Genomic DNA, 22,102 nt, shown 5'->3' with positions numbered 1-22,102 from the left:
GACAGCTAAGCCTTGTTTTTGGTGACATATTCATCTTCACAAGGAAGAGTCTGGAGACTGGTCCAAGCAAATGGGGCGGGGGGAGGGGGAAGATTGGAGGGAGGCAGGGAATGGCAAATACAGGAACAGAGCCTCTGACCTGCAGTGATTCTGGGTTGCTTCCATTTTCAAATGCAGAAGACCGCGTCTTTAAGATACCTTCTATTAAGATGCAAAATGGGTTGTTTTCCTGGTTTCCCTGCAGGTGAATCACGGAAAAAGGAGTGAGTTCCACAACACATCTACTGACCTGCTGCACTGGGGGGAGGGGGGTGGGGGCAGAGGAGAGGAATGATGGGTGGCCACCTCCAGCCACCTGTTCTGTCCCTCTCCACCCACTGTATCCTTCTCCCCAGCCTCGCTAGGTAGCTCTGGCTATTTCTCCATTCAGTGAGGGCTGCCACCTTTCTGACCAAACAAAACCAAACACCCGCTCCCCCTCCTTGCGCAAGGTCCCTTCTCCCCACCTCCCCCCGTCGCTCACTCTCTCCCTGCCCTCACTCATAATCACCAGGTTGGGCAGGTCCCTATTCAACCTAGTGTTCAGGTGGTTGGCAATCACCCACCCATCTCTTGGGATACTGAGATTCAGGCCAACCTGCAAAGGCCGATACTGTAAGGATGTGGGTGTGTCCTGGTCACCTAGCTAGTGATGGAAGTATAAGAAAAAAGAATCAAAGTCGCAATCTGCCTTTGTGTGGGGCTTCTCTCACCACGAGAGTCTCAGGCCTTGTTGTTAAGCGAAAGCTTTCGGCTAAGCAACAGGCACAGCCATAAACTAGGAAACCTACAGTCACCTCCTCACTCATCCCCACCAGTCACACTGAAACAAGGCAGCTTGGGGCTGTAAGGAAGGCGATCCAACCTATCGCCTCCAGATAGAGGGAAGAGCCTGAAAGGCTCAAAGAAAACACAGGCTAGTAGTTTTCTGTCTGGCAAGAAGCCACTTCTCAGTAGTTAGGGCTGTGAGATCCTCAGTTCTTTACTGTTTTGTCATTATGCTCTCCATTTCTCATTTTTTGTGAGGCATGTCTGGTTCTTTGATGGTTTCTGTCTGTGGTAGAATTAATTTTGCTGGGTATAAACCACTTAAGGCAGTGGATAAATTAGTTAGATAATCATGTTCCAATATGTTAGGGCTGGTTAGTTAAATTTCAGTAAAATGATTGGTTAAGGTATAGCTGAAAATATGACTATGAAAGTCTGGAACAAACAGGAAGCAAGTTGGAAGACAAAGGAAGAAAGGAAAAAGGAAAGTGGATTTGTGCTGGCTGGGAGCTACCCCCAATAAACACTGAATTGTTTGCATCTCCAGCATTCGGGTGTTGCTGTTCTCTGTGCATGTGGGAGAGACAAGGGAAGTGGGAGGGTGAAGGGATGAACCCAGGCCTGCCAATGGGGGAGAAGGGTAAAGGGGGCAACTGTCCTGGGGCCAGGTGATATAGAAAGGCCAGGAGGTCCTAGCTGCCGCTAAAACAGCGGTGGCTGCAGCTGGAGCCCTAAGCCTTTAAATTTCTGCCAGAGGAGCACATGGCATGCTCTGGGACGCTCTGAGGCCTTTCTGGGGGGAGAGAGGACAGCGGTGCTGTGGGTTGGCTGCCTTAGCCTCTCCCCTTCCGCCTGAAGCCCTGCCCCTTCCAGGAGCACAGAGATGGGCTTCCCTCCCTGAAGCTCTGCAATTCTCTCTGCCTCCTTGGATAAACTCTAACAACAACTTCTCCATCTCCACCCACTCTTTTTTCTCCACCCTTCTCCGGGTACCGGATCTAGTCCATCCTCTCCATCTCTGTCCAGCCACACTGCCCAACCCAGTTGCAGCAGATACACTGCCTTAGTGCATTGCACTAACTCCACGCATGCCCATGCCTGTATGCATTCCTTCCTTTTTCCCCTCCTGCCGCATTCTGGAATCACTCGACACGTACATTCTGGCTTGTGTTGCATCGGCTTTCTAAAGTGACTCCTGTCAGATTCTTGAACTGGTCACCGATGGTATTTTCTAGGGAAGGAAGCAGAAAGCCAGTGTTGGGTTCTCTCTTACAAGAATCAAATCTTTACAATAGGATCAAAGTATCATGGCACTTCTGGGCACAAAAATGAAACCAGGCAAAGTCCAACCAATGGCAGAATTTATGCTAATGGCTAATTCAATTGGTTTATGGGGTCCAAGAAGACAGCATCACTCCAGAGACAACTCTCCCCATCTATTATAGATTTGATAGTTTGTCTGTCTGTGCATCTGTCTTTCAATACATTTGTTCAAAAACTCCCTCTAACCAGTCAGAGCTAGACCACCAAATTTGGTATGCAAGGTCAGGATTTGGTTGTATCAGGACAATGGGAAGTGTCTGGAATGCGACTGATTTTCAAAAATGGAAACCAGAAATTACTCATCTCAATAGTAACTGATACTCTTCAATTTGAGTGTCCCCCTGGGTGCTTCATGTTCGCAACAAGTCATTAATCTGAGATTTTAGAGCAGTACCCCTGGGGCCGCGTATGTCCACATCTACAGTTGCACACTCCTAGGTGGCATCACACATGCATGATATTCCCCTCTCCCTCTGCCCCCCAGATCCTTTTCTACCTTGGAACGAAGCCAGTGAGGCCAGAATTCCAAAGCAGAGGGGTGGAAAGGGAGGGTTGGGGAGCACCCAGGGGGACAATCATCTGAAAGAATGTCAATTACTGTCGAGGTGAGTAACTTCCTCTTCAGGAGAGAGATGTCCCTGTGGGTGCTCCACATTAGGTGACTACATAGCTATTCTGTACTAGCCAATTAGCCCATCATAAGACGGGATTTTCATGTCTCTCCTCCACATCGGTCTTCTCTCCTGAGCCTCTGGTCTCTTGCTCCATCTCTCTCTCCTCCTTCTCCTGCCTGTCTCTCTGTCTCTCTCTTTCTATTCTCCTCCCCCTCCTGCCTCTCACTCAGGGGACTGCGGAGCCCAAACAGCCGTTTGGGCTCCACACTCCCTGTGCTGCATGGGGAGAGCAGAGCCCAATCGGCTGCTTGATGCCCCGGGGCAGCTCGGCTGAGCGGCACAGAAGTCAGCCTAGCGCCACGGTGGGAGGCGAAGGGGGTCGGAGCAGTGACATTCATGGCCGGGGACAGGGCCTGGAGCCGCAGTCATGCTGCACATCACCGCCCCACCCTCCTTCGCCTCCCACCGTGGTGCTCAGCTGACTTCTGCGCCACTCAGCTGGGCCACCATCGGGGAGCAAGAAGAGCAAGCGGCCGTTTGAGATCCTCCGTGGTGGCCCGGCTCAGCGGTGAAGGAATCAGCTGAGCGCCACGGTGGGAGGTGAAGGGGGGCAAGGCGTGATGTGTGGCGTGACAGCGGCTCCAGGCCCTGCCCCTGAACATCACCACCCAGCCCCGCTTCCCCTCCCGCTGTGGCGCTCAACTGACTTCTGCACTTCTCAGCTGGGCCGCTGTGGGGGAGCAAGTGGCATAAGCGGCCGCTTGCACTGCTAGCTCTCTTGTGGTGGCCTGGCTGAGCAACGCAGAAGTCAGTCGAGTGCCACGGTGGGAAGGCAACAGCACCACCCAGAGGGAACAGCCAGCATTTCAGCGTTACAGAGTTACAGACATTGGGCTACTATATGTATGATTAGGGAGGTAGGGGACTTTGGATCTGGCAGAAATAGGTGGAAAGGACTGCCTTCGCACATTTCAGGTTGGAGAGAGGTCCCTGTGTAAGGACGTAGTGCTTTGGAAAAGTGTGGTCTGACGGCCATGTAGCAGCTATACAAATGTCTCTTATGGGTACTTTGTGGAGGAACGCTAGTGAGGTAGACATGGCTCTGGTGCAGTGTGCCTTTATATAATCTGGAAGGATCACTTGTGATTGGGAGTAACAGAGCTTAATACAGTGTGAAATCCAGCGGGAGAGTCTCTGTGATCAGAGAAAGAACGGTTACATATCTCGTGACTGTTGTTCTTCGACATGTGTTGCTCATGTCCATTCCATGTAGGTGTGCGCGTGCAGCATGCACACATTGTCGGAGATTTTTCCCTCAGAAGTACCCATGAGGCCACCAAGGAGCCCCCTGGAGTGGTGCCGGTATATCGGCCCATATATATATCCCCGCTGGCCCTCCACCCACTCAGGGTATGTCTACACTACCCCGCTAGTTCGAACTATGTGTTCGTGCCTCGTGGAACGAGGTGTACAGATAGATCGGAATGGCTACATAGTTCGAACTATCTAGCCCGTGCCGCGTGTAGCCGCGCGGCACGGGGTTTGAACAAGCCGGCTTTTAAAAATGGCGGAGCCGGCTTTATGCTAATGAAGCCCGGGAAATTCAAATCCCAGGCTTCATTAGCAAGTGCGGTGTGCATACATTACCCCGCTAGTTCGAACTAGCGGGGTAGTGTAGACATACCCTCAGTTCCTTCTTACCGCAATACTCCGGAGAAAGGGCGGTGGGCAGGGATTTGGAATGGACAGGAGCAACACATCTTGAAGATTAATAGTTATGATGGAAGTAACCCTTCCTTTTTCTTCAAGTGCTTGCTCATGGGCATTCCATGTAGGTGACTCCAAAGTAGAACCTATGCAGGAGGGCCGGAGGCTGAAGATTCTGTGGAATGAAGAACTGCCCTGCCCAGGGCGGCGTCCTCTCTGGCCTGGTGCATCAGCGCATAATAGTTGGCGAAAGTGTGGACCGAGGACCACGTTGCGGCCCTGCAGATGTCCAGGATCGGGAACTGTGCTGTGAAGGCCGTGGAGGTGGCCATGGCCTCTGTGGAGTGTGCCCTGAGGGGAGGCGCTGGAACCTCTGCCAGGGTATAGCACTCCTGAATACAGGCGGTAATCCAGGAGGAAATCCTCTGTGTTGACCCCTTATACTCTCCACAATGGCCACAAAGAGTTGTGGCGATTTCCGGAATGGTTTTGTCCTATCTAAATAAAAGGCCAAAGCCCTTCTAACATCTAAAGTGTGTAAAGCCTGTTCTCTCCCTGACACGAGGTTTGGGGTAAAACAAAGGTAAGAAAACACGGGTAGGAGGTGTGGAAGGAAGAATCAGGGTGGAGGTGGAGCCTGACCTTATCCTTGAAGAACACTGTATGGGGGGATCCGTGGTGAGTGCCCTGAGTTCAGATACCCATCTGGCAGACGTGAGAGCTACCAGAAGGGACACCTTGTAGGACAGGTACAGGAGGGAACACGTTGCCAGTGGCTCGAACGGGGGCCCTGTGAGTTTAGAGAGTTCCAAGTTGAGATTCCCCCCACCCCGAGAGGCCCAGACGTAGAACCACTTCCACTTGGGGAGGTAGATGGCTCTAGTGGAGGGTTTTCTACTGCCCAATAGGACTTCCTGAATCTGGGCCAAGCACTGAAGCTCCACCGCCATCAGCCATGATGCTTTCATGCTGTCAGGTGCAGTGACTGTAGGTCCGGATGGCAGAGTCTTCCCGAATCCTGAGAAATCAGGTCCAGGAACAGCAGAAAGACCATAAGACTCTTGCTTGAGAGGCTGAGGAGGGTTGAGAACCAGTGCTGCCTGGGCCACACTGGGGAGATGAGGATCAGGGACACCTTGAACTCCCGCACTCTCAGGAGAACCCTGTGAACTAGTGGGAATGGCGGGAAGGCATAAAGTAGGCCCTCCGGGCAGGGAAGGAGGAGAACGTCTTCTGGAGAACCCCGTCCAAGTCCAAGGGAACAGAACCTTGGGCATTTCTTGTTCTGCCCCATGGCGAACAGGTCTAGATGGGGAGATCCCCCCGCACAGAAAATAGACTGGGCCACATCCTGCCTTAGGGACCTTTCGTGCCCTGCAAATGTCCTGCTCAGCCTGTCCACTAGGACATTTTGGGAGCCCGGGAGGTACAAGGCCAGCGGGTGGATATCCACCCCGATGCAGAGATCCCAGAGACAAATCGCCTCCTGACACAGGCAAGGAGACCGTGCCCCACCCTGCTTGTTTATGTACACTACTGCTGTCGTGTTTTCTGATAGGATGACGGACTTGCCCCAGAGGTGGGGAAGGAAAACTGCACAGTCCAGAGCTCCCTGGTTTTGATATGCAGGGAGAGTTCATCTGCGGACCATATACTTGTGTGTGCAGGTCCCCCAGGTGGGCTTCCCAACTGCTGTCCAATGCGTCTGTGACAAGACGGGTGGACGGCACCGGTCTGGAAAAGGGGACTCCAGAGCAAACTCCGCCTAATGGGTCCACCAGTCCAGCGAGAGAAAGACGGGGTTGGGAACCGTCAGCACCCTGTCCATGAATGGACTGACGGGTTGTGGACTCCCGCTAGCCACATTTGTAGCAGGTGCATGCATAGTCTGGCATGTTGCACGACATAGGTGAAAGGGGCCATGAGGCCCAAGATAGTCCTGGCGATAGTCACTGGAAAGCTATATAGTCCCCTGACGGCAGCCTCTCTTACGAGGAACCAGTACCTGAGCAGTGAGGCCCTTGCCGACAAAGAGTCCAGGGAAGCACCCACAAACTATTATTGGGGTCAAGGTAAGAGACGACTTGTCCAAATTCAGTAGGAGCCAGAGATCCTCGAAGAGTCTCTGGACCAGGATGATATGGGCTCTCACCTGACTCTTGGAGTTTCCCCTCAGGAGCTAGTCTTTGAGGTAGGGGAACACTTGAATGCCCCTTTTTCTGAGAGCAGTGGCCACAATCTCCATGCATTTCGGGAAGACCGTCGGGGCTGTCAAAATGCCAAAGGGGAGGGCTTTGAATTGCTAGTGGTCCAAACCCACAAGGAACCTCCGATGGTGGGGGGCGATGGAAATGTGGAAGTGTCCTTTAAATCAAGGGAAGCATACCAGTTTCTGGGGGCTAATGAAGGAATTATGGAGGCCAATTTTACCATTTTGAATTTTGCTTTTGAAACGAGAGAGTTGAGGGCTCTGAGATCCCTTTGGGATCAGGAAATAGCAGGAATAGAACCCCCTGCCCAGAAAGTCAGAGGGAACCTGCTCTACCGCCCCCAGAGTAAGGAGCTGGTGGACCTCTTCTTGTAGTAGAGGCTCATGAGAGGGAGACAATTTTATGAGGACCCTCGCTGCCTCGAGGGCCTCAGGGGTGGAGGGCTCAGGAAAGTCCTGCAGAGGGCTAGGTTCCCTGTGACCCGGGCTCCGGATTTGTGGGCACCACGTGTCCCGCTGGAGGGCACACAGAGGGCGCACGCTTTGGTGGGGACCTGCCCCTGTTAGGCCATCTCTTCTTCTGAGGTGCCGGGGACTGGGACTGGTGCTGGGGCCTATGCGGTGCCAGGGGGATGCGCTGTACCAAAATATCCCTCATTGATGCCAGTGCACTCCAGGAGACCAGTGCCAGGACTGATGCTGGTGCTGGCCTGAGCGCTGCCTCCATCAGGATGATTTTAAGGCGGGACTCTTTCTCACGCTTGGTGCGGGGTTTGAAAGCTTTGCAGATTTTGCAGGCATATGCAAGATGAGCCTCCACCAAGCACTTTAGGCAGGCAGAATGCGGATCGCCACATGGCATGGGCCTGTGGCACTTCTTGCAGGGCTTGAACCCATGTGGACCTGGCATGTCCCGCCACAGCAGAGAACAAACAAACAACAGGGAAAGAGTCTTTAACTTAAATTGCAGTTACTTAGCCGGTGATTAGCTGGAAACAAAAGAAAGTACTGGAGACAATGATCGCTTAGGTGAGGAACTGAGTGGGTGGAGGGCCAGCAGAGGTATATATTGGCCGATTTACCAGCGCCATTCCAGGGGGCTTCCTGCTGGCTTGAGGGGCACTGCTGAGGGAAAAACCACATCCACATGGGATGCAGATGAGCAATCACTTGAAGAAGAAGAATAGAATCCTAGGGCTGGGAGAGACCTCAGGATGTACAATCCAGCCCCCTACCCAAAGCAGGACCAACCCCAACTAAATCATGCCAGCCAGGACTTTCTCAAGCTCTGGGGATGGAGACTCCACCTCCCATTCCAGTACTTCACCACCCTCCTAATGAAATATTTTTTCCTAAAATCCAACTTAGACCTCCCCCACGGAAACTTGAGACCATTGCTCCTCTTTTTGCCATCCATCAGTATTGTGAACAGCCTCTCTCCATCTTCTTTGGATTCTCCCTTCAGGAAGTTAAGGCTTCAAATCCCCCCTCACTCTTCTCTTCTGCAGATTAATGAGCCCAAATCCCTCAGCCTCTCCACGTAAGTTATGTGCTCCGTAGTAGGAAACACTGGTGCTATCTGAGGAGCTGGAATATGCCTCAGTGCTGAGCGGATTAGAGATGTGCTAGGCACGTCTGAGGCAGAGGCATTGGTGGCAGGAGGTATGGGAGGTGCTGCGCTCTCGTGCTGCGTCGACAAGGCAGTTTCAGTGCCAGATCTTATCGCAGCTGATGAGGCAGGCAACTTAAAGCCTGATGCCTTGGAGCGGGTATTTGAGTGTCCCCTTTGCCAGCTGTGCTAGTGGCTCCGGAGATGCCTAGAGCATCATAGGTGCTTAGGCACAGCACCATTGCTGTTCTTGGCACCAGCCGTGAGGAAGAAAACGGCATCTCCTCAGGCAGAGATGAGGCTCACTTTTTGGTGGTCTTTTTGCCTCTGCTTTGTTTCAGTTCCTCAGGCTGTTGACCTGAGTCAGTTTTCAAGTAGAATTAACTTGAGAGGCAGGTCTCTGTCCTGTCATGAGCACGATTTCAGTTTTGCACAATGCAGACATTTTTAAGAAACATGAGCCTCTCCGAGGCAGCGGACACATTGTGCATGTCCATCCGAGATGGAGATAGTATCTTTGCAGGCAGAACTGTGAGCCAGGCATGGCGCTGAACAACTATCTAACTATGGGAAGGGAATGAACTGGGAGAGAAAGAAAAAAAACCTATTCTATTCTAGTCTATTCTAGTTTTGTTTAAAAAAAAAAAAGCTAGACTAAACTACCAACAACTGACCAACTAGTGAGAAAAAGCTTGGTTCTAAAAAAGGGATTATTATCTGAAAATGCGAATGAGATAGGGAGCACTGCTGAGCTCTGTCTCCAGCCGGAGACAGTAGAGGAGGAATTTAGGAGGGGAGGCTCCTGCATGCATGATGCCTGCCACCTAAGAGAACGTGATTGCAGACATGCGCGAGCGGGGCCACAGGGACACTGCTCTAAAATCTCCGATCAATGGCTCAGCGGCGGCGCACTGACTTAACGTCAAGTAACTGCGGGAACATCTCTCAAAGAAGCAGCAAAGTCTGCTGGCACAGACACTTATACTATAAAATGATCACAAACATGCCAGGGCCTAGCTATGCACACATCGGTTTCTGGGCAGCTTCTCAAGCACGGAGGACAGTGAGCACCACCCGCATCCCAGCCTTTGAAATTGTCAGGGCCTGATGTCTATTCCGTGGCTTTGCCAGGGAGGGCAGCGTGTCACAGCTGGTACCTGTGCAGTTCAAGGTGTGGTTGCCACCATGTTTGCAGGAGTTCCCCCCGGGGGAAGAATAGCCTGCATTGCACTGGCAGCTGTAACTCGCCGGGGTGTTGATGCAGAAGCTGTGAAGGCCACAGATCGATGGGTTTTCAGAACATTCATCAATATCTAAACAGAAGAACAAGGAATTAATTATTAATCACAGTGGCACTTACATGTTCAAACTGAGATCAGAGGCCCATTGTGCCAGACATGGGGGTGAAGGTGGAAAAGGACTCGCAAGGCCCCTGGGCCCAGGGTGCCAAAAGGGCTCAGCCCGGCCCTGGCTGCCGCTGTTCTTCACACTGGCTGTGAGGAAGACACCAGCATCTCCTGAGGCAGGGATGAGGCTGACTTTTTGGAGGGCTTTTTGCCTCTGCTTTGTTTCAGTTCCTCGGGCCGTTGTCCTGAGTGAGTTTTCAAGTAGAATTCATTTGAGAGGCAGGTCTCTGTCCTGTCACGACCACGATTTCAGTTTTGCACAATGCAGACGTTTTTGAGAAACAGGAGCCTGTTGTGCATGTCCATCCACGATGGGGAGAGACTCTTTGCAGGCAGAACAGCGCTTAAAATCCAGTGAGCCAGGCATGGCGCTGAACAACTATCTAACTACAGGAAGGGAATGAACTGGGAGAGAAAGAAAAAAAAACCCTAGTCTATTCTAGTTTTGTTTAAAAAAAAAAAAAAAAAAAAAAAGCTAGACTAAACTACCAACAACTGACCAACTAGTGATAAAAATCTTGGTTCTAAAAAGGGATTATTATCTGAAAATGCAAACGAGTTAGGAAGCACTGCTCAGCTCTGACTCCAGCCGGAGGCAGTAGAGAAGGAATTTGGGGGGGGGGAGGGTTCGTGCATACATGATGACTGCCACCTAGGAGCACATGACTGCAGACATGCGCATGCAGGGCCTCAGGGACACTGCTCTTAAATCTCCTATCAGTGGCTCAGCGGCGGCGCACTGACCTTATGTGGAGCAACCACGGGGACATCTCTCACAGAAGCATCAAAGGCTCTGCTGGCACAGACACTTATACTATATAATGATCACAAACATGCCAGGGCCTAGCTACGCACACATCGGTTTGTGGGCAGCTTCTCAATTACGGAGCACAGTGAGCACCACCCGCATCCCAGCCTTTGAGACTGTCAGGGTCAGATGTCTATTCCATGGCTTTCCCAGGGAGGGCAGACTGGTACCTGTGCAGTTCAAGGTGTGGTTGTCTCCAGGTTTCCAGGAGTTCCCCCCAGGGGAAGAATGGCCTGCTTTGCACTGGCAGCTGTAATTCCCCAGGGTGTTGATGCAGAAGCTGTGAAGGCCACAGACCGAAGGGACCTGAGAACATTCATCAATATCTAAACAGAAGAACAAGGAATTAATTATTAATCACAGTGGCACTTACAGGCTCAAACCGAGATCAGAGGCCCATTGTGCCAGACATGGACGCGAAGGTGGCAAAGGACTCACCAGGCCCCTAGGCAAGATTGGCTCTGCTCCTGGAAGAGGTAGGGCCTCGAATGGAAGGCCCAGGACAGTTGTCCCCTTTGCCTTCCCTCTGCACCCAGTGTCAGTGGCTCCGGTACCAGGCACGGTGTCCCCCACGAGTGTATTAATTGGTGACTTTTCCATCTAGCCATTATGCTTGTGACAGGAGTATTGTGATGATAATAAAAAGTCTCTCTCTTCCTTTTTTATTAACCTGGTATTGGTTAATTTTTTTGTGTCCTGGTTTTATTTTAAGGCTGAAATTTCCCAAGTGATATCTTCCCTGGTTTCCTTATCATCACTTGGGTGGTGGCAGTGGATTTTTATCCCCAAAATTTAGGTTTTTAAGATTTTGGGGGGAAGCTTTATACCAAACCCTGGAAAGATAAGGTTTTGGGGTACTTTTCGGGCCCCCACTTCTGCATGTATTATGCCAGAGGATTAGGCCTTGACACACTCTAATATGCCATTAGCCTTCTTGGCTACAAAGGGCACACTGTTGATTCATATTTAGCTTCTCATCCAGTGTAATGCCCTAGAACCGATCCTTGGGGCACTCAACTTGAAACAGACCATCAATCAGACCTTGAGCCGCTGATCACTGCCCACAAAGCCCCACAATCTAGCCAGCTTTCTATCAACCTTTCAGACTATTCATCCAATCCATACTTCCTTAACTTGCTGGCAAAAATATTATGGGAGACTGTATCAAAAACTTTGCTGAAGTCAAGGTATATCACATCCACCAACTTCCCCATGTACACAGAGCCACTTATCTCATTATAGAAGCTAATCAGGTTGGTCAATCATGACTTTCCCTCGGTGCATCCTGGGTGATGAGAGAGCCTGGTCCTTATTGTGGTTCCATATAGACAAGCACAGTTTTAGATGCTCAAAAAGGTCTAGTTTGTTGCATGTAGAGAGAGTGCTGTGCCCAGGTCAAGGATATATATTTTAATCTCAAAGGAACTGGCGTGCAGTTTGGAAAAATGTACCAAGGTCTGATTAAGGGGGATAGTATTTTAGGGAGGAATTTCAGGTGGATCCATAGAGTAACCTTGTGGTGGTGGACGGAGGAATCCTCCATTAGAGCTGCAATCTCTCCCACCCATCTCATCATGATGATGGCTACAAGAAAGATGGTCTTCATGGATAAATGCAAGAGACAGGCGGTGGCCATTGGTTCAAAAGGTAGCCAGATTAAAGGATTCAACATAAGATGCAGGTCCCACGGTTGTGTTGGTGGGGTGATCTCAGGATAAATTTCTTGAAGACCCTTTAAAAACCTCCTAGTGTGCAAATATTGGTTAGTCTTCTAGCTTAAAATGGAAGGTAGTAATAGCAGCAAGATGGACTTTAATTGAACTTATTGCAAGGCCTGCTTGTTTAGCTTGCAAAGGTAGCTCTGGAATAGTTGAGAGGCTCTCATGACCCTTGACCTGATGTTCAAATTTGCTTATTGGAGTGCTGTGACTGTTGTGCCTTTGGAGAGGGAGGGCATCGTCATTGGTTTCTGTCTCCGCCTCTATTCTGTTGATGTTGATCTTGTCTGTTGTAATGTTGAGTATACTGAGGGTATTGAGGCCTAGGGTAGGGCTGATATGAGTATTGTCTCCTTCTAGGGGCTCGGTTGTGGATGCTTAGAGAGCAGAGCTTTGCTCTGGAATCCTTCATCAAATGAAGAATTTCATTGGTATTGGCTGCAAACAGCTTCTGGCTGTCAAACGGACAATCTCCCATCATAGTTTGGATTTCTCCAGGAAAGGGAGTGGAGTTAAATCATGAAGCCCTTTTCATGACTACTGCTGTTGCTGTAAATTGTGCACCCATATCAGCAGCATCTAATGCAGCCTGCAAGGCTGTTCCGGCAGTCGTGTGACCCTCTGATATCAGCGCTTTGAACTGCTGTCTTTTTGCCTTAAGAATGTCTGCTATCAAGCCATGGAGTTTGGTGTAATTTCCGTAGTCATATTTACATAATAAAGCAGCATAAATTGGAAATACGAAATTGTAAGGTGGAAGACACGTAAACTTTACATCTGAATAAATCAAGTCTCTTGCTATCATGGTCCGATGGGGTGGACCAGAATTGTTGCTGCTTGGTTTTCTGCTGTGCAGCTTTCACCACAGGAGAGTTAGGCACTGGGGGTATGTCTACACTACTACCCTAGTTCGAACTAGGGGGTTAATGTAGTCATTCGAAGTTACAAATGAAGCCTGGGATTTAAATATCCCGGGCTTCATTTGCATCTTGCCGGGTGCTGCCATTTTTAAATCCCTGTTAGTGTGGACTCCGTGCCCACGGCTACATGCAGCACGGAGTAGGTAGTTCGAATTAGACTAATTCGAACTACTGGTACACCTCGTTCCACGAGGAGTACCGGTAGTTCGAACTAGAAAGCCTAATTCAAACCACCTACACCGTGCCGCATGTAGCCGCAGGCACGGAGTCCATACTAACGGGGATTTAAAAATGGCGCCTGCCCGGGAACATGCAGAAGAAGCCTGGGATATTTAAATCCCGGACTTCATTTGCAGTTCGAATGCCTACATTAGCCACCCTAGTTCGAACTAGGGGGCTAGTGTATCCATACACTTAGAGAGTGTTAGTGAGTACAGTATGTCTGTTAATTCAGGTTGGTTTTCAATGGCCTCCTGGAAGGGAATGTTTAATTCAGCAGCCACATGCATTTAAAAAGTCTTGAAAACGTGCAAGGTCATCTGAGGTAGTTGAAGTTGGAGGCTCAGTCACTTCCTCTGCTGAGGCAGGTTCATTTGACTCCAGGGATACGTCTGTAACTTGGTTGGGAGGGTCCCCTTCCTGTGCTTGTTTTGTGGGTGGGGAGTGTAGTGAAGGGAAATATTACACTGGATGAAGTTTCCAGCCATGCTGGTGTTTTTGGCGAGGCTGCCAGTTGTTCCATTATTGCCAGTGAAGGTATGACATAGGTGAAGTTACCAGGGATTACCATAACATGGAGGCATGTTCCCATATTGAGAGTATGATGTGGAAAAGTAAATAAACGAATCTGTGTGGGGTGAGTTTTCTGGAGAAAACCCCACACCAGGGTCATCTTCAGATTCAGATGAAAATCTTTCTTGAGATAATGTCATCTCTGATGTTAACATAGAAGGAGAATCAGACTGAGAAATGGTGAATTGAATGTGGAGGAGACTAATAAGTCTCTATGGGTATGTCTACACTACAGCACTATTTCGAATTAACTTAATTCAAAATAGTAAATTCAAATTAAACTCATTCGAAATAACGCATCTAGACACAAAAACTATTTCGAAATAGAGTTTTGCTATTTCAAAATAGCGCGTCCACACTGAGTGGACCCTGAACCAAAGTTAAGGCTGGCCGGAACCAGTGCCGGCAGGACATCAGTTTAGGAGTTAGTGAATGGGGCTGCAGCCTGAGGCTAACTGAGCTCCGTGCTTAAAGGGACCCTACCCCCACCCCAGAATGACAGTTCTCAGGGTTCCCCACTTGGTTGTCTATCTCGATGAGGGACGGCAAAACAGTCCTGTCTTGGAGTGTCCTGAGTGACTGCACTCGGGACACCACAGCACTTGGCCACATGGAGCCAGAGCTGCCCCTGGGCACGCCGGTGTGTCTCGTGGAGTCGTTGCCATCAGCCCGGCTGCACTTGCTGCAGGCTGCCACCTGGGGGGTCCATCAGGGGGCTGTCAGGATCCAGGAGGCCCTGAGAGAGAGCGTACACCCCGAGGAGCCCTCAGAGCCTCCCCGGTCCTCCCCACCGGGGGCTAGTGCCCCATTTCTCCCTCATGTCCTTCCACTTACCCCTTCCTCGGCCCCCTTCCTGATGTAAAATAAAATAAACATATGTTCAAAAATAGAAACTGGGAGTATTAAACCAAACTGGTGAGGGGGGATGGACCTATGGGGAGACTGGGAAAAGGAAGTGGGAGCGGGGAGGGGGAAACATGGGAGGAGGGAGCTGGTAGGGGAAAGCAAGAGGCAGAAGGGGGAGGCGAAGCTCAGGGCTCAGAGTTGGGGGTCTCGCCAGAGCAACTTGACTTTCATGCTAACCTGCTCCTGGGTTCACATGTGGCTTTCGGTGGCCAGGCTGGCAGCTATCCTGCTGTAGACGGCCGCGTTCCTCTGTCTAGTGCGGAGATCATGGATGTTGGGGGCATCCCCCCCAAACCTGAATAAAGTCCATGATCTCCACCCTGGACCAGGAAGGCACCCGCCTTCTCCAGCCCCTGTCAGGCTCCTGGGAGCTGGCAGAGTGCTCCTGGGGAGCAGTGGAGGGCTGGCTGCCGGTGGCTTGCTGGCTCATGTTTTGAGTTCACTGGGTTAGGGGCACCGGTGGCCACTGCTGGCTCTGGGCTGGCAGGCTTAGAGCTGGCACAGGCACTGGGGCCAGGGTCTACCCCTTTAATGGCTCCAGGGCTGGGGGAGAGGAGAGTAAGCTTTCCTGGTTGTGCCCAGAGTGGTCACCAGAGCTCCCTAGGAAGAGCTAGAGGCCCCCTATTTCGAATTAAGTATCTACACATCACTTAACTTGAAATAGCTATTTCGAATTTGGTGTTACTCCTCGTGGAATGAGGTTTATCAAATTCAAAATAAGTGCTCCACTATAAGTGCTCAAAATAGTGGTTTGCGTGTGTAGACGCTATTAAAGTTAATTCGAAATAACTGTTCTTATTTTGAATTAACTTTGAGTGTAGACATACCCCATGTTGTGCATATTGGTGAGGTGGCATTGACGGTGCCATAGTAGGAAGCACTGCTGCTACCTGAAGGGTTGGATTATGCCTCAGTGCCAAGTGAAATACAGATGCGCTCGGCACCTCTGAGGCAGAGGCACTGGTGGCAGGAGTTATGGGAGGTGCAGCGCTCTCGTGCTGCATCAGCAAGGTAGTTTCAGTGCCAGATGTTATCGCAACTGAGGAGGCAGGCGACTTAAAGCCTGATGCCTCAGAGTTGGGGTTTGAGTGTCCCCCTTTGCCAGCTGTCTGCTAGTGGCTCCGGAGACGCTGGGAGTATCACAGGTGTTTAGGCACAGCGCCGCTGCTGTTCTTGGCACCAGCCGTGAAGAAGACACCAGCATCTCCTGAGGCAGGGATGAGGCTCACTTTTTGGAGGGCTTTTTGCCTCTGCTTTGTTTTGGTTTCTCAGGCTGTTGACCTGAGTGAGTTTTCAAGTAGAATTCACTTGAGAGGCAGGTCTCTGTCCTGTCACAACAACAATTTCAGTTTTGCACATTGCAGACATTTTTGAGGACCATGAGCCTCTCCAAGGCAGTGGACACATTGTGCATGTCCATCCGAGATGGGGATAGACTCTTTGCAGGCAGAACTGCGCTTAAAACCCAGTGAGCCAGGCATGGCGCTGAACAACTATCGAACTACAGAAAGGGAACGAACTGGAAGAGAAAGAAAAAAACCTATTCTCGTCTAGTCTATTGTTGTAAAAAAACCTTTAGACTAAACTACCAACAACTGACCAACTAGTGATAAAAATCTTAGTTCTAAAAAGGGATTATTATCTCAAAATGCGCATGAGTTAGGGAACACTGCTCAGCTCTGTCTCCTGCCATAGGCAGTAGAGAAGGAACTTAGAAGGGGGGCGGGGGCTTGTGCATGCATGATGCCTGCCACCTAGGAGCACGTGACTGCAGACATGTGCAGTCATAGGGACACTACTCTAAAATCTCCGATCATTGCCTCAGCGGCGGCGCACTGGCCTAACGAGGAGCAACCACGGGGACATCTTTCAAAGAAGCAGCAAAGGCTCTGCTGGCACAGACACTTATCATATATATAGTAGCTCAGTGTCTGTGAGTCTGTAACGCCGAAATGCTGGCTGTTCACTCAGGGCAGCTCATGCTGCATGGGGAGTGCGGGGCCCAAACATTTGCTTGCACCGCTTGCTCCCCCACAGCAGCCCAGCAGAGAGGCGTAGAAGTCAGCCAAGTGCCACGGTGGGAGGTGAAAGGGGACGGGGCAGTGATGTACGGTCTGACAGCGGCTCTAGGCCCTGCCCCCTGGCCATGAACATCATCGCCCCACCCCCCTTCGCCTCCCGCTGTGGCACTCGGCTGACTTCTCCACTGCTCAGCCTGGCCACCGCGTGGGAGTAAGCGGCACAAGCGACCGATTGGGCTCCACGCCCCCCATGCAGCACGGGGAGTGCGGAGCCCAAACGGCCATTTGGGCTCCGTGGTCCCCCAAGTGAGAGGCAGGAGGGGGAGGAGAAGAGAAAGAGAGAGACAGAGAGGCAGGAGGTGGAGGAGAGCTGAGAGAGAGAGAAAGAAAGAGAGGAGGGAGGCAGTAGGAGGAGGAGGAGAGAGAGAGAGACGGAGCGAGAGACCGGAGGCTCAGTAGAGAAGACCGACATGGAGGAGAGACCTGAAAATCCCATCTTATGATGGGCTAATTGGCTAGTCATATATATAGTAGCCCAATGTCTGAGAGTCTGTAACGCCGAAATGCTGGCTATTCCCTCTGTGCGGCACTGTTACCTGAAACGATGGCTGTTCCCTCTGGGGGGGGCGCTGTTGCCTGAAATGCTGGCTGTTCTCTCTGGGCGGCTCGTGTTGCATGGGGAGTGCGGGGCCCAAATGGCCACTTGTGCTGCTTGCTCCCCTGCGGCGGCCCGGCTGAGCGGCGCAGAAGTCAGCTGAGTGCCATGGCAGGAGGGGAAGGGGGCGGGGTGGTGATATACACGGCCAGGTGGCGGGGACTGGCTGTGTATGTCACTGCCCCGCCCCCCTTAGCCTCCTGCCATGGCGCTTCGCTGACTTCTGCGCTGCCCAGCCGGGCCACCATTGGGGAGCCCAAATGGCCGCTTGCTCTGCTTGCTCCCCTGCAGCGGCCTCGCTGAGCGGCACAGAAGTCAGCCGAATGCCACGGCGGGAGGCAAAGGGGGCGGGGCGGTGACGTACACAGCCAGGGGGCGAGGCCTGGCCGATCGTGCATCCCCAACGGGGACAGAGGAGAGAGAGTGAGAGGCAGGAGGGGGAGAAGAGAAAGAGAGACGGAGAGACAGGCAGAAGGCAGAGGAGAGCTGAGAGAGAGAGGAGGATGCAGGAGGAGGAGGAGAGAGAGAGAAAGAGACACGGAGCGAGAGACCGGAGGCTCAGTAGACAAGACCGAAGTGGAGGAGAGACCTGATAATCCCGTCTTGTGATGGACTAATTGGCTAGTACTAAATAATGATCACAAACATGCCAGGGCCTAGCCACGCACACATCCGTTTGTGGGCAGCTTCTCAAGCACAGAGCACTGAGAGCACCACCCACATCCCAGCTTTTGAGACTGTGAGGGCCTGATGTCTATTCCGTGGCTTTGCCAGGGCGGGCAGTGTGTTGCGACTGGTACCTGTGCAGTTCAAGCTGTGGCTGTCGCCAGGTTTCCAGGAGTTCCCCCTGGGGGGAGAATAGCCTGGCTGGCACTGGCAGTTGTAACTCCCAGGGGTGTTGACGCAGAAGCTGCCAAGGCTGCAGATCGATGAGTTTTCAGAACATTCATCAATATCTAAACAGAAGAACAAGGAATTAATTATTAATCACAGTGACACTTACAGGCCGAAACCTGGATCAGAGGCCCATTGTGCCAGACGTGGGAGTCAGGGGGGCAAAGGACTCGCCAGGCCCCTGAACAAGATGGAGATAATGTCATGGTGATAATTTTCTCTCCCCACATCTCCTTGCCCATTACTGCAGGGCCATGTGCTCAGAGGCAGGGTACCCGCCCCTCCCCCATAACCAATAGGAATGGAGACTGCTCGGCTGTCGCTCAACACGTCTCCACCATGGGTCTCCATCCATACGGCCCCATTTGGTGCATCTGGTGCACCCTGTTGCCCAGATTTCCTGTGTCCGTTAAAAGCTTTAGTTCATTCCTTACACCCCATCCCCAGCCCTGCGCCAGCCCAGCCCAGTGTGTCAGAGCAGGGCAAAGCCCCAGTCCCAGCTCGGCTGATGGCAAATCTGTGTTGTTTCGGAGGAGTTGATGGAGCAGCAGCACCGAGGTCCTGACCCTAATGACTCTGCACCCATCACCCTGGATGAGGATCTGGCCCCACAAAAGCCACCCTAGTGTGTTGAGCACGGGGCAATGAGCAGCAAAGGGCTTTGGTGCCCGGCCATGGGCATCCCTGAGAGCAAAGGCTGCGCGGAGACGGCTGTGGTCCCAGGGGTGCTGGCTCTCACCAGGCCCAGGAGGGCACCGGACACAGAGCCGGGCCGAGGGGCTGGTGTGCGCCGGGAGTCCCTCCATGACTGTCTGGGGGCAGGAGAGACCTGCGGGGAGAACACCTTCAGCTTCCCACTGGCTCTCACCTGAGCAGTTCAGAGGGGCGACGCTGCCGGGCAGCCAGGAGTCTCCTTTGGAAGATCTGTAGCCAGGTAAACACTTGCAGGAAAAACTTCTTGCATTTTTAAGGCATGAGGCATTCGGGCCGCAGGCCAGGGGGACTTGGGAACATTCATTGATCTCTGGACAGGAGCAAACAGAACCGGAGTCATTCAGTGGCCCAAAAAAGTGCTTGTGTTACCTCCAGTGCGTGGGTTTTCTGTGTCCCCCTATGGGCCAGTGTGCAAGAAGACACAGAGCTCACCAGTGGTGGGCTGCCTGTAGACTTCCCCCCTCGTCTTCCTCCCTCCCCTGCATGCTTCTCATGCACTGGGGCACCAGACCCCCCCCCCCCCCACATCTTACTCCTTCTCCTCCCTCCCCTTTTGGTGACTTATAGGAGCACCACGAATCACCTGATATGCCCTCCATACCCCCTCTGACGCCTCCCTCCCTGGGCTGGAACATGAACATCAGCTGTTTGTGGCATTCCAGCTGTGGGAGGGAGGGAGAGGAGTAGGTAATTGAGGGGCTCCAGGGCCCCAGTGCAGGGAAGGTGCACGAGGGAGGGACACATGGGGGTCACAGGAGGAACCAGGACGCAGGAGGAACCCTAGGGAGCCGCAGGCTGCTCCAGCCCTCTGAGATGAAAAAGGGTCAGTCATGCAGCCCACTCACTATCCTGGGTTGCCCATCGCTGCTTTCCACTGTAGAGATCCCCTGTTCGTGCATCAGCCAAGACAGCAGCTGTTATATTTGGAGCCAGCTAATAAACCCCATGGATCACGGTTAGTGTAAAAACATCACAAATGAAATATTTACCATTCAGGTCTGAAAACATCTGCCATTTAGGAACACAGGGATGGCCAGACTGGGTCAGACCAGTGACCCTTTAAGCCTAAATCTGCTTTCATCAGTGGCTGGCACTAGACGCTTCAGAAGATCATGTCAGATGTTCTTGCTATTTATATAAAAGTCTTTTCCTTCTTCGACATCTGATCAATATGCACCCTGTGTGTCCTGTGGCCAGGAGTTCCACAGGTTAATTCTGCTTCTGGTAAAAAAAAAAATCCTCTTTCCCATTTTCGGGGCTGGATTGTGGCTGGCCCTGACATGACGCAGAGGAAGAGGCAACCCATGAGGAATTTCTCTCCCCTCTCCTTTGGAGGGTCACACTTTTCTCCCTATTCTTCTTGCTGTATCATTGTGTCCCCAAAAAATGTGGGACAGAGGCAGGCCACAGTATGCTCCTCCCCTCTGCACTTGCTAAGAGCTGCCTGGTTACTTGGAGGAGGGAAGGACTTAGCTGCTTAGAATCTGAGCTGCTTAGGGGAGGAATTCCCCAGTCCACCCTGCCCAGCCCCAGGGCTGTGTGCAGACTGAACTGCGGCTTTTCCACTTTATTGGGTGTCCCCTGGTCAGAGAGGATCAGATTGACCTGTGGGGAAAGCTGAGTCACTAAATCTGCTTGGCCACATCTCTCCCTTCCTCGCTCTCCTCATCCCTGCATCCCCCTTTCCAGTCAGCGACGTCCTCGATACAGACCAAGTGGAAGACCCTCCCCGGGTCACTAATGCCAGTAACAGAACAGTCGCCCCGTTACACGGCTCCCCTCCCCCAGCTGGGCTCAGGAACTCACACTCACCCTGGCACGTCACGCTTCAATGGGCTTCACACTCATTCTTTGGTCCTACCCGCCCGCCCCAAGTGAGAGAAGAGGCAGAAGAGGTGGCTGAGGATGTTGGATGAAGGCAGCTGGACCCTCTTCTGGAGGCATCAGGTGAAAAGCCAGAAAAGAGCTGCAGGTCCCTCCCCTGCAGAAGGAGTGGAAAAGCCGGCGGTGGAAAAGATCGGAACAAGGAGCAGGTGCAGCAGGTGCTAATCCTGTGAACTTGCTCTGATACTACTGTGTGGAAAGGGGCTGTTATGCCCATTTTCCAGATTGGGAACTGAGGCACGGAGTCCAAAGCAGTAATTTGGGTACCCCATTTCCGTTGGAGACCCCCAGGACCCGCTATGTCAGAGTCCTTCACTTTCTGCAGCCAAGTACCGCTCCCGCTGACCTCGCTTGCAGCTGGGAGTGCTCAGTACCTCTGCAAATCAGGCCCTAATGGTTCAAGTGAGGGCCTAGAAGATAAACAGCCACACCTTAAAATCTGGGATAAATGACTTGCCCAGCATCAGACCAGAAATCAGTGGCAGAGGCAGAGAGACTTCAGTTCCCCAGAGCAGCCCTCAGCTGCCTCAACTGGAGGACCATCCTTTCTTTCCCGGAAAGCCCCTGCCTCGTCCTCCTGCAGCACATACAGGTAACAACCTCTCTCACTATCCAACCCTTACTATGCCCAGTGCAGATCTAACCTGTGCATTTAAAGGGGCGGGAGACTGGTGACAAAAATAGGCTGTGATCATGTAAGGAAAGTCTGGGACATAACACACATGGGGGCAAAGACCGCTGGATTCTGGTATTTCCTAACTTTGGAGAGCTTGACTTGCATCCTTTAGCACAGTGGCTCCCAAATTATGGGACACACCCCATCACAACCCCAACAGGTGCATGGAGGAATGTTGTGGGGTGTAGTAGAGCCTGGACAACCCCATCTTGACCAATAATGTCTGCATTGTCCGGCCCTGCCTTGATTGGACTAACAATGGCTGTCTTGTCCAAAGTGCAGATTTCTAACAAAGCAAAACCTGGCCTGACTCAAGTCTAGTGCACGAAAGCATGCAGGCCAGGCTGAGGCGGGGAGCTTTGAGAGTCAGGAGTGCTTTAAACAATCGTACATAGGGAGTATGGTGTAGTGAAAAGAAGCCAAGAATATTAGGAAAAAC

The 22,102-nt window shown here is 51.8% G+C and overlaps 1 protein-coding gene across 4 annotated transcripts in view; it reads right to left on the bottom strand.

The window, feature by feature from the left end:
- LOC102463522 (adhesion G protein-coupled receptor E3-like) overlaps nucleotides 1-22,102 on the bottom strand; it is a 61,858-nt gene that overhangs the window by 21,798 nt on the left and 17,958 nt on the right. For 2 of the 4 annotated variants that reach the window (XM_075902272.2, XM_075902273.2), the window contains exons 5-10: nucleotides 19,258-19,413; nucleotides 18,296-18,451; nucleotides 10,654-10,809; nucleotides 9,427-9,582; nucleotides 1,965-2,038; nucleotides 140-238 (exon numbers count right to left, since the gene is read on the bottom strand). In XM_075902272.2, coding sequence (XP_075758387.2) covers nucleotides 140-238; nucleotides 1,965-2,038; nucleotides 9,427-9,582; nucleotides 10,654-10,809; nucleotides 18,296-18,451; nucleotides 19,258-19,413 — 797 coding nt within the window. The remainder of the gene's footprint in view (nucleotides 1-139; nucleotides 239-1,964; nucleotides 2,039-9,426; nucleotides 9,583-10,653; nucleotides 10,810-18,295; nucleotides 18,452-19,257; nucleotides 19,414-22,102) is intronic. The other 2 variants (XM_089774840.1, XM_089774839.1) reach the window with 2 other exon arrangements.

This window comes from Pelodiscus sinensis, chromosome 31, assembly GCF_052426305.1.
Source record: "Pelodiscus sinensis isolate ZL-2025 chromosome 31, ASM5242630v1, whole genome shotgun sequence".
NCBI classification, from domain to species: domain Eukaryota; kingdom Metazoa; phylum Chordata; order Testudines; family Trionychidae; genus Pelodiscus; species Pelodiscus sinensis.
The sequence above is the reverse complement of the archived record's forward strand: the minus strand, read 5'-3'. Positions and strand labels throughout refer to the sequence as shown.